At 44.0% G+C, this 11,203-nt stretch overlaps 2 protein-coding genes across 2 annotated transcripts in view; both read left to right on the top strand.

Annotated features, from left to right (window-relative positions):
* Positions 1-2,139, top strand: part of RANBP3L (RAN binding protein 3 like) — a 96,665-nt gene extending 94,526 nt beyond the window's left edge. Inside the window, 1 exon segment of the mRNA XM_007953241.1 lies at positions 1,756-2,139. Coding sequence (XP_007951432.1) covers positions 1,756-2,139 — 384 coding nt within the window.
* Positions 2,140-2,922: 783 nt separating this feature from the next.
* The window catches only part of NADK2 (NAD kinase 2, mitochondrial), a 72,974-nt gene continuing 64,693 nt past the window's right edge, over positions 2,923-11,203 (top strand). Inside the window, exon 1 of the mRNA XM_007953231.1 lies at positions 2,923-3,195. Within this exon, the coding sequence (XP_007951422.1) occupies positions 2,923-3,195 (273 nt within the window). The remainder of the gene's footprint in view (positions 3,196-11,203) is intronic.

The following is an 11,203-nucleotide window of genomic DNA, read 5'->3' as shown; positions in this document are numbered from 1 at the left end:
GGCACATAACAACAACAACAACATGGTAGCTATTTGATTTTACAAAGGAAGAAATAGACTCAGAAAGATTAAGCAACCAGTCTAAGATTCACAAAGCTGGTAAATGGTAAAGCTGGGACTTAAACCCAGTCTTTGTAATTCCAAAGCCCAAGTGCTTTCCATTACACAACACTAGATGAAATCACCTAGGAGGGTGGGCAGAAAGATAGAAAAGAGAGCCAAGGATAGACTCTAGAGATGGGCTTAGTAAGAACTCATAAAGGGCTTACAGAGATGGGAGGAACACCATTAGGGACTGGCATGCTGGGAGCCAGAGTACAAGATTTCAAGAAGAAATAACCATGTCAAACGCTGCAGAAAGATCAAGTAATTTAAAGATCTGCAAAATGACTTCTGAGTTTACAAACAAGTCATTAGTAACCTTGGACATAGAAATTAGTGAAGTTATGGGGAAAAGCTAGATTTGAAAGGGTTGAAGAATGAATAGGAGGCAGGGATGTAGCCTCGATGAGCAGACTACTCTTTTAAATATCTTATCTATAAAGATAGGTAACACAGTAAAAAGCTACAGTCGGACATAGGGCTTCACTTTTTCTCCCCCCCCCCCAAGTTATTATAGACGTGAGCATGTTTAAATACTGAAAAGGAAAATCCAGTACAGAAAAAGAATTAAAGATATATGAGAAGATAAACTGGAACAATATTTCTGAGGTAGAAGGAGACAGGATCCAAAAAGCCATGTACAAAAGGATAATCCAACTGAGATACAAATGTAGATACGTTTGTAGCTGGAAATGGGGAAAAGCCAACTCCTTGACTTCTTATCTATGAACTGGGAAGAAAAAAGATTTGGAATTTCTTATGTACCACAAAATTCAAAGGTTTTGACCCAAAATAGGTTCTCCTATTCTTGTCTTCTATTAAACAGATGATGAACATTTTCCTACTCAGTTGGGCTTCAAACTTACGTGCTCATCTGTAACTTCTCCCTTTGTTTCCTCCCTAATACCTAATGAATTATGAAATGCCAGAATGGCAAGACTAGAAGGAGACTTGAAGAAATTCAAGTTATGGATGAGTAACTCACATCCCCCAGAAATTAAGAGTTGTGCTTAAAGTTAGTCTCTATTTAGCAGCTACTGTAAGGCAAAATTCCTGGCTGAAAAGAAGAGGTCAGTGACCTTCTAAACCTAGACACCCATCAGATACAACTGCCTATTCCCCAGTCTAATACATTACATGGAACATAGCAGGCATTCAGTAAATACTGGGTGAACTTATGAATGAACGGAGGCTGGTGGGCCTGACAGACCCTTGGAATAACCCTAGCTCAATCCCCTCCTTTTACAGATGAGGAATCTTGGTTCAGAAATATAAATTAACCTACCCGCCTTAAGTCCAAAAGCTAGCTACTGGTAGTGCCGGGACTTCAAAGGCCCAAAGAGCGCCACAGCAAGCGAATCTGAGGAGCAAGGCGCATAAACACTAGGCTGTGCAATGTCATGTGATTCTCCCTTTTATAACAGATTTTCCTCAGTGAGCTCTGGTGGGCTAGTGCCTAAGGCATTTGACTGCTAACCAGAAGGTTGGCGGTTCAAACCCACCAGCCACTCCTAGAAAGCAAGCTTGGGCAATCTATTTCCGTAGCGATACCGCCTCGGAAACCCAAGGAGAGGTCGCTTGAGTCTCACTGACTGGAAGGCAGTGAGAGTTTTTTTTTTTGTTTTGTTTTTCCCATTCTTATTACTACCGCAGTTCAGTTCCGTATCGTGCTTAACTATTCCAACAGCCTCCAACAGTCCCCCAACTCCCGCCTACCAATCCACCCAACATTTCAAAGCCAGATCTAGTCACCAAACACTGCTTCCACTGCAAAAAGTCTTCAAAGGGCACACTACTGTCTACAGGATAAAAGTACAATTTACTGACATTGTAACTCTCCACCCTCGTCGTCCCACCTACCTTTTCAACCCTTTCTCCCCATCTAGAAATGCTACCTGGCCGCAATCCTCCACACATTATCGTCTTCAACCCTTAAAGGCTATACTTTTTCCCTCGGGGCTGAAGATTCTCCGGTGGTCGGAAGGGCCGGCCTCCGGGGTTGCAGTCGCTCTAAGAAGGGTTCAAGGCTTGGTTTAATGCTCTTCTGTCCGTTTTGAATTTCTCAATCATTTCTGAACGAGCGACTCCGGGTTTTCATTTTTCACTACACCCTCGCAAACTGTGTAGCTGGTCTGGGCTAGTGCCAGGGCTGAAAACATTAGCCATCCAATACATGTTGATTAAATGAAATGAACAAAGGGCACAAGATCTACCCTGACAGGCAATAATGAAAAAGAAGAATATAAGAGAGGTCTGTCCGTCCTTCCCGCCGGACACTCAGAACCCCACCCACAACTCCTCCGCCGCCTCAGACCGGTTCCAGCTCGATTCCTCCAGCAGCTCGAACGACAAATAAAATTCCAGCCTCCCCGAGCCCCAGCCAATCCTAAGCGCTCCTCGAACTCCGAACCCATAATGGGCTCTGATTGGCTGACAGGATTGCCCAAGGGGAGGGCTAAGAAAGGCCACAGCGAAAGAGGTGGAGCCGCAGGGAATGCACACTGGCCGCGAAGCAGCGACTGCGCAGGCGTGGATGGAATCGCATAAACAAATAAACAAAACCCACCAGCCCGGGACCTCCACCTCCACCCCGCCCAACTCTCTCTCGGCTATGCTCTCCTTCCTGCCAATCGCCTCTCTTTCCCCGCCCCCGTTAACGTCTGGGCACGTCCCTCCGGCGGCCTCGGCCACGCACAGCTCTGCACTTAACCTCTGCCCGCCCGGCGCGAAGTTAGAGGCTGGAGCGGCACCGGCGGCTCACACTCCGGCCGGCGGGAGCTGAGACAGGAGCCGGTGCCTGCTGCCCCGGCGGGGCCGACGATGACTTGCTACCGAGGCTTCCTGCTGGGCAGCTGTCGTCGCGTGGCGGGCGGCCGGGCGGCGGCGCTGAGGGGGCCTGGCGCGAGAGGCCCCGCCGCGCGGCCGCGGCACCTGGGGCAGGGACAACCGCGCGAGCTGGCGAGCTGTGGCAGCCGCCCCGACGGCGGCTTCCGCCCGTCCCGGGTGGTAGTGGTGGCCAAAACCACCCGGTACGAATTCGAACAGCAGCGGTACCGCTACGCGGAGCTCTCGGAGGAGGACCTGAAGCAGCTGGTGGGTCCCCGCGGCCGGGCGGCCCCCGCCGTTATGTCTCGGCTCGGCCTCTGCCCACTCTCTGGTTCGGCCTCGGCTTTGGGGACCCTCTGCGCCCCCTAAAGCGAGACTTCTGGGGACAGCCTTTTTTTTTCCCAAGACGCCCCAGATGCCCCGCCTGCCTCTCTCGCTGTCCCCCAGTCCCTGGGTTCACTTGTGGGTTTCCCTCCTCTGTGTGTCAGAGGGAGGAGAGGGTCGCTGTTAATGCAGGTTCCCAAGATGGGGGTGCCCAGAGGAAGCCTTCGGTGGGGAAAGGGGCTGCTGCGTGGTCATATAGAATGGGAGTGGTTTAGGATTCTCTGGTGCACCCCTACCTTCTTGTTGGGAGGAGGAGGAAGGAAAGATTCCGAAAAGTGCAGTGCACCCTCAAAGAAAGAGGTGGAACCGGTGGCTCAGGGTTTGATGCTCTTAGAGACAGATCCCTGGGCCACCCCAAGAAAGGGGGCCCGGGGCCGGAGTTGCAGGTGGCGGAAAAGAGGGCGATGGTACCGCAGACACACCCCCTTTTGCTCCGCTGGACTGCTAGGCCTGGGCACTCCAGAAAGCCTGTCTGGGTGAGCCTTTACCATGCCGGACCGTGGTCGTCAGACTGGTTGGTTTTTAGAGCACATGTGCCTTTCATGCTGGGAAGAGCAAGAGAGAAAATTCGGCTTGAATATATAAAGTAGTAGGGTCAGACAGGAGGCAGGTAAACCGAATAATGTGTGAAATGAAGAACTGATGTCTATATGTAGCAATAGCTCCATAGTAGACTATGTTTGAAATAGATCTTTGCCAAGTATCTAAATCCAACCAAGAAAAAAACTGAATATTTTCTTCCCTACTCTGTTTTTTGAAACTTCTGATTCTATGCCTTCATCTACCAATTTTAGGAAAAGAAGTGTGAGCAATGCTGCCATGAACAGTATACCCAGAAATCTCCATTGGAAGTCTCCAGTTGTTGGCACTGTGCACCAAAAGGCCTCTGACCATAATCGAGTTTAAATAATTTTGTACAAGAGCAGTTAGCCTGTTATTAACGAAGTGTTTGTAATCTTTGTTCAGCAAAGTTATTTACAACGTTAAGTGCTAAATTTACTTTCAGTATTAAACACCTTGATTCTTTGAGTAGTTAATTGAAGAGGGCACCTGCATCCATATGATATTAGTACTGGGTGCAGATTTGTTTTCTTTCCAAAAGTGTTTGAAAATAGCAATGTATGGAAACCACTTGTATCATTAAAATTGTAAATCAACAAACTTTAAGCAGGAGGTTAGGTTGATTCAGTTTGTGTTGGCCCTTGATTCATGGCGAGACCCTATGGACAATGGGATTGGACTGTTGTGATCCATGGGGTTTTCATTGGCTGATTTTTAGAAGCAGATTGCCAGGCTTCTTCCATGTTAGTTTGGAAACTCTGCTGAAACCTATTCAGCATCATAGCAACATGCAGGCCTCCACGGACAAACAAGTGGTGGCTATACTTGAGGTGCATTGGTCAGGAATTGAACATGGGTCTCCCACACTGCAGGGCAGGGAGGGTTGGGAATTCTACCACAGAACCACTACTTTCCTCAAACCTGTGTTGTTGTTGTTGTTATTTGCCGTCCAGTCGGCCCCGACTCATAACAACCCCTCCTTGGGTTTCCGAGGCAGTATCGCTACGGAAAGTAGGATTGCCCAACCTTCCTTCCGAGGAGTGGCTGGTGGGTTTGAACCGACAGACTTCTGGTTAGCAGTCAAGTACCTTAGGCACTATGCTACCAGAGCTCCTCAAACCTGTGTTAGAGAGTGAAATTATGAGTGAAGTAGGAAATAGTAATGCAGAGAAAGTACAATTTTGGGAAAGAGGATGTCCTTTGAGTTGTACTACTAATTTTGAGGGAGGTCTGGTGGCATAGTGCCTAAAGCATTTGACTGCTAACCAGGAGGCTGGAGGTTCAAACCCACCAGCCACTTCCTCGGAAGGAAGGTTGAGCAATCTACTTCCGTAGAGAAACCGCCTCAGAAACCCAAGGAGGGGTCTCTGAGTTGGATCCAACTCAACAGCAGTAAGTTTGGTTTTTTTTGCTTTACTAGTTTTGAAAGATCTATGAATAGATTTCCTAGGGCCACCATAACAAAATATCACAAATTGTGTGGTTTATAAGAGCAGAAATGTATTGTTTCACAGTTCTGGATGCAAAAAAGCCAAAGTAGGGCTGGATTTCTCCTGAGAGTTCTGAGAGAGCACCTGTCCTATGCCACTCTTCTAGTTTCTGTAGCTCCTGGCAATCCTTGTTGGTCCTTAATTTATAGATGCATCTACACATGGCCGCCTTGTCTCTGTGTCTATTCTCATTTATAAACCCCACTCAGATGAGATTAAGACCCATTCTGCTCTGGCAGGACTTCCCATTAGCCGATAATATCTTCGAAGACCGTTTTCAAAGTAATATTCACAGGTACCAGAAATTAGAACTTCAGCATAACTTTTTGGGGGGGGGACACAATTCAATCTGTTAACAGTTTACTTTTTAGACATTGTCATATGTCATATATTAATAAATATGTTCTTCATACATTCTATGGAAACTTCTCACAACAATTTAAAATAGTATATTCAACTGGCATATTCAGGGTGTCAGATTGGGGGCTGGGAGCTCAGAGTTCTCGGCCTGATTCTGTGTCGTTAACTTCATATAAGTTTGTTTAACTTCCCTAGGCCTCAGTACACTATTCCAATCCTATTGTACCTCATTTTCATAGGTGAAAACGATACTTTTTGTGTACTGCTGTCATCGTTTGTTAGTTTTTTAAAGTACTTTCACCTAGTTCAGTATGTGAAACACTATGGTTGGATTAGATAGCCTCCAAGGTCTTTTCAAGTGCTGGCATTTTGAAACTGGATAACTTCTCAAGATCTCAAGGAAATGAGTAGCATCTGAATGAGGTTTAACTCTTTGACCTCTGAACTAGATTGACCCTAATAAAAACTTTGAAAATGTGGGCAAATTGATAAGTCTTTTAAAAAGTCAAACTACCTAGTGTACCCACTCTGAGCATCTGAAGAGAAATCTCCAATAGGTAAATATTTGTCTGTCTCTAGGTAATGCTGTTTGGGATAAAAAATAATCTTTGAAGTAAGACTCTTGGACTGTAGGACATATACTTTTGTAATTGTCGGGCAGAAGAGTAGTTTTTTTTTTTTTATGTTGTTAATCAGTTAAATTTTTTAGATTATCCTTTACTCATTTGAGTTTATCATTATATTAGGAGCAGTGCTCAGGATGGAGTGATATTAGGTGGAGCCCTTTGTGAAAGGCCAAAGAATACTGCACTTGAGCAGTTGTTCTAAAATGGGATTCTGTGATAGCAGTGGGAAGATTGTTACTATTGTTTGCTATATTGCTGGATTAAGGAATATGAAGATATGAATCAAGGAGCTCTGGTGGTGCAGTGGTTAATGCATTTGGCTGCTAACTAAAAGGGTGGTGGTTTGAACCCATCAGCATCTCCATAGGAGAAAGATGAGATAGTTTGCTTCCATAAAGATTTATAGCCTTGGAAACCCTGTGAGGGTCACCATGAGTTGGAATCAACTCCATGGCAGTGAGTGAGTAAGATATGAATCATGTGAATTGGACATAAAAGAAAGTGGTTAAATGCTTACTTGAGCCTTCTGGCATCCTGGTTACTATGTCTATACAAAAGAAAAAAAAAAAAACCTGCTGCCATCAAGTCAATTCCAACTCAGTGATGCTGTAGCACAGAGTAGAACTGCCTTTATGGTTTTCAAGGCTATAAATCTTTATAGAAGCAGACTGCCTTATCTTTCACTCACAGAGTAGCTGGCAGGTTTGAACCTTTCGGTTTGCAGTCCAATGCCTTAACCACAGTGCTACCAGAGCTCCTGCTATGTCTATAGTGTCATGGTAACATGAAGTTTTGTATCAAGGCATTTTCTTTTGTAGTGGTGGTGGATATTTTTTTGCCAAAAAAGGTGTATTAGGTTACTCATTTAACTGCAGTGGCAGGTGAGAGATGACATGGCAGTGTAATTTTATATTCTGAAGCCTCCTGGCTTTGTAACTTTGTGAAAGCTTAAAGAATTAGAGGAAATATTTATTAATTGATAAAGCATGAAAAAAAAAATTGGTTTACATCCTTCAAACTGAGTGAAAGTTTGACTTCAGTTATACTTTCATGTTACTTGTATTGCTTTATGTCTAAATCTTTTTTTTTTTTTTCCTCCCTGACTGGTCAAGGACTTCTTGTGAATACAGGGTTTCTAAACCAACCAACCAACCAAACAAACAAACAAACTCACTGCCAAGTCCAACTGATAATGCTGAGTCCAACTCGTAACAACGCCTCCTTGGGTTTCCGAGGCAGTATTTCTATGGAAGCCGATTGCCCCGTCTTCCTTCTGAAGAGTGGCTGGCGGGGGTGGGGGTGGGGTGGGGTGGGGTGGAATCTTCAGCCTTCTGTTTAACAGTCAAATGTCTTGGGCACTATGCCACCAGAGCTCCCACAGGGTTTCTAGTCAAGGATTTTACCTCTACTGGTTCCTGAGCTTACCAGGGCTAATATAACTACTAGTATGACTTATTTACATCTTCCGAGATGTAGCTGTTGGGAAATGTGAATTTTTTTTATCAATGTTGTTAATAAGGATGTCACAAATTAGAATTGTAGATGAATCAAGGCTGATTTGGAGAGAATGTGACAGCCAAAGCATACCTTTTTGTCCAGACGTTGTTGTTAGGTGACATGAAGTCAGCTCTGACTCTTAGTGACCCTGTGTACAGTAGAACAAAACACCGCCCTGTCCTGCGTCATCCTCACAATCTGCTATGTTTAACCAATGTTGCAGCCACTGTGTCAATCCCCCTCATGCAGGGTCTTCCCGTTTCACTGACCCTCTACTTTACCAGAGCTCTGGTAGCATAGTGCCTAAAGGGACTTGACTGCTAACCAGAAGGCTGGCGGTTCAAACCCACCAGGCACTCCTCGGAAGGAAGATGGGGCAATCTACTTCCGTAGTGATACTACCTTGGAAACCCAAGGAGGGGTAGCTATGAGTCGGGTCTGACCCTACCACACATAACAACAACAACAACTACTTTACCAAGATGATATCCTTCACCAGGGACCTGCTGATAAAAGTAAAAAGTTTATTTGAAGTATTTTAATATGGAGCACATAAGAAGTCAGCAGTTTCTCCCGTCCTCCAAGTCTCACAACTACAGAGGCAATCCCTTTAATAGTTTCCATTTTTAGTTGTTTTTTTTTCTTCCCAGATTATATTTAAAATGGTAGAATAAATTTCATTTAACACTAATCCTCTATTATTGGATTAAATTATTGTACTTTTAGCTTTCTAGTATTTTGGAGGGAGGGTGGAGTGCCCTGGAATTTGTTTCCCAAGAAAGATGATGTAGCTAAGGTTGTAGTTTTAGGCAGAAATTCTTCACCACATGGTGTGCAGTCAGTATACTGTGTGCAACATGAATATTTATCAAATTAAATAACATGATGTAGGGTACTGCCAGAGTCTTCTAATAGAGGCTTGCCTCTCAAATCTTCCAGACACAGGCACCAGAGAGGTGTATCTTCAGTGAGCAGCTGCATACTTCTCTCCTCTCCCTAGAACTCCTCAAAAGTTCCCACAGCCTATAGTCACCTGGGAACTTGTTAAAATGCAGATCCTACACCTTTAGTCCCTAAGAGGGTAGAGAATTTTCAGACTCAGCCTCCTAAACAACATCCTTAAAGTTTCTGACTCTGGCTGAATTCCAGGGATTTACATTTTTAACAAGCTCCCAGTATTGGCCAGTGGTCCCCAGATCACACTTTGAGAAACACTGCTGTAGGCTAAAGTTAATGATCATTAGTGTGCTATTTTCATGTAGCTATTCATTTAAGTTAGGAGCTTTGGTATCTTAATGCCTAAGGCACTTGACTGGTAACTAGAAGGCTGGCGGTTCAAACCCACCAGCCACTCCTCAGAAGGAAGGTTGGGCAATCTACTTCCATAGTGATACCGCCTGGAAACCCAAGGAGGGGTCGCTATGAGTCGAGTCTGACTCCACCGCACATATCAACAACAACAGTGTGCTAAATAGGGCCTTTCATGAGTTGGCTCCTGTCCACCTCTTAAGCTTCATTTCTGATGGCTGCTTGTCTTTGTATTCTGACAATTACCAAAATACTCTAGTTCCCATTAGGTTGTGCTGATCTAATTTTATTTAAATTAAAATGGACCAGTAATACATTGAAATTTGTTCAAAACTATAAAAGAATCAGAAGGGTATACAGTGAAAAGTCTTTCTCTTATTCATGTCATCTGGGCACTCACTTTTTGTCCCTGGAAGTAACCAATGTTATCAATGTCTTGTGCTTCCTTCAAGAAATTATCTATGCACACATGTCAACATAGTAAAATATTTTTCTTCTTTGCTTGAGCTCTTGTTACTCAGTGATCCCATTTTACGTGAACTGTTCTTTAAACAAGCAAAAATCTAACACTACTTGTGGGGATTGTCTGTGCGTGTCGTAAGTGTCCTCACATGTATTTTTTAATATATATAGTATTTGATGTGCACATATGCTTTAACTTGTTCAACGCTTAGGTTGGTATTAATTTTTTATTATATACATTGTGAAGTGAATAACATTACTGTTGATTCATACAGATGTCAATCAAGCTCTAAATAAACAGCTTAAAGTGAAATTGCTGAGTCAAAAAGTATATGTATTTGATATTTCAATGTTGTTAGGTGCCATCAAGTCTGTTCTGAATCGTAGAGACCCTGTGTACAACAGAATGAAACACTACCTGGTCCTGTGCCATCCTCACAATTGTTGCTCTGCCTGAACCCATTGTTTCAGCCACCGTGTCAGTCCATCTTGTTGAGGATTTTTCACTTTTTTGCTGACCATCTGCTTAACCAAGCATGATATCATTCTTCAGGGATTAGTCCCTCCTGACAAGATGACCAAGGTATGAGAGGTAAAGTCTCACCATCCTTGGTTCTAAGGAGCATTCTGGCTATACTTTATCCAAGACAGATTTGTTTGTTCTTCTGGCCACCCATGCTATATTCAGTATTCTTTGCCAACACCCTAATTCATGAGAATTCATTCTTCTTTTATCTTCCTTATTCATTGTCCAGCTCTCACACGCATATGAGGTGGTTGAAACTACCATGGCTTGGGTCAGGTGCACCGTAGTCTTCAAAGTGACATCTTTGCTCTTTAATACTTTAGGGGGTTTTTGCAGCAGATTTGCTCAGTGCAAAATGTCATTTGATTTCTTGACTGTTGCTTCCATGGGGATTGAATATGCATCCAAGTAAAATGAAATCCTTGACAACTTCAGTCGTTTCTCTTCAGTCTTACCATGTTGTTGCTTATTTGTCAGGAGAATTTTTGTTTTCTTTATGCTGAAGTGTAATCTAATCCATACTGAAGGCTGTAGTCTTTGATCCTCATCAGTAAATGATTCAAGTCTTGTTCACTTTTAGCAAGCATGGTTCTGTCATCTGCATATCACAGGTTGTCAATGCTGTTGTTAGGTGCCATCAAGTCATTTCTGACTCATAGCAACCCCATGCACAGCAGAACGAAACACCACCCGAGCCCACTTCAGCTCCATGATCCTTGCTATACTTGAGCCCATTGTCGCAGCCACTGTATCAATGCATCTTGTTGAAGGTCTTCCCCTCCTTCGTCGACCCTCTACCTTACCAAGCATGATATCCTTCTCCAGGGAATGGTCCCCTCTGACAACATGACCAAAGTAGGTGAGATGAAGTCTGGCCATCCTCGCTTTCAAGGAGCATCTCAGCTGCACTTCCCCCAGCACAGATCTGTTACTTCTTTTAACAGTCCATGGTACCTTCACCACTCTTTGCCAGCACCACAACTCAAAAGCATCAACTCTTCTTTGGTCTTCCTTATTCATTGTCCAGCTCTCACATGCATACAAGGTGATTGGAAATACTA

This window comes from Orycteropus afer, unplaced genomic scaffold (assembly GCF_000298275.1).
Source record: "Orycteropus afer afer isolate SDZICR_OR568_19922 unplaced genomic scaffold, OryAfe1.0 scaffold00378, whole genome shotgun sequence".
In the NCBI taxonomy this organism is placed as follows: Eukaryota; Metazoa; Chordata; class Mammalia; order Tubulidentata; family Orycteropodidae; genus Orycteropus; species Orycteropus afer.
The sequence above is the reverse complement of the archived record's forward strand: the minus strand, read 5'-3'. Positions and strand labels throughout refer to the sequence as shown.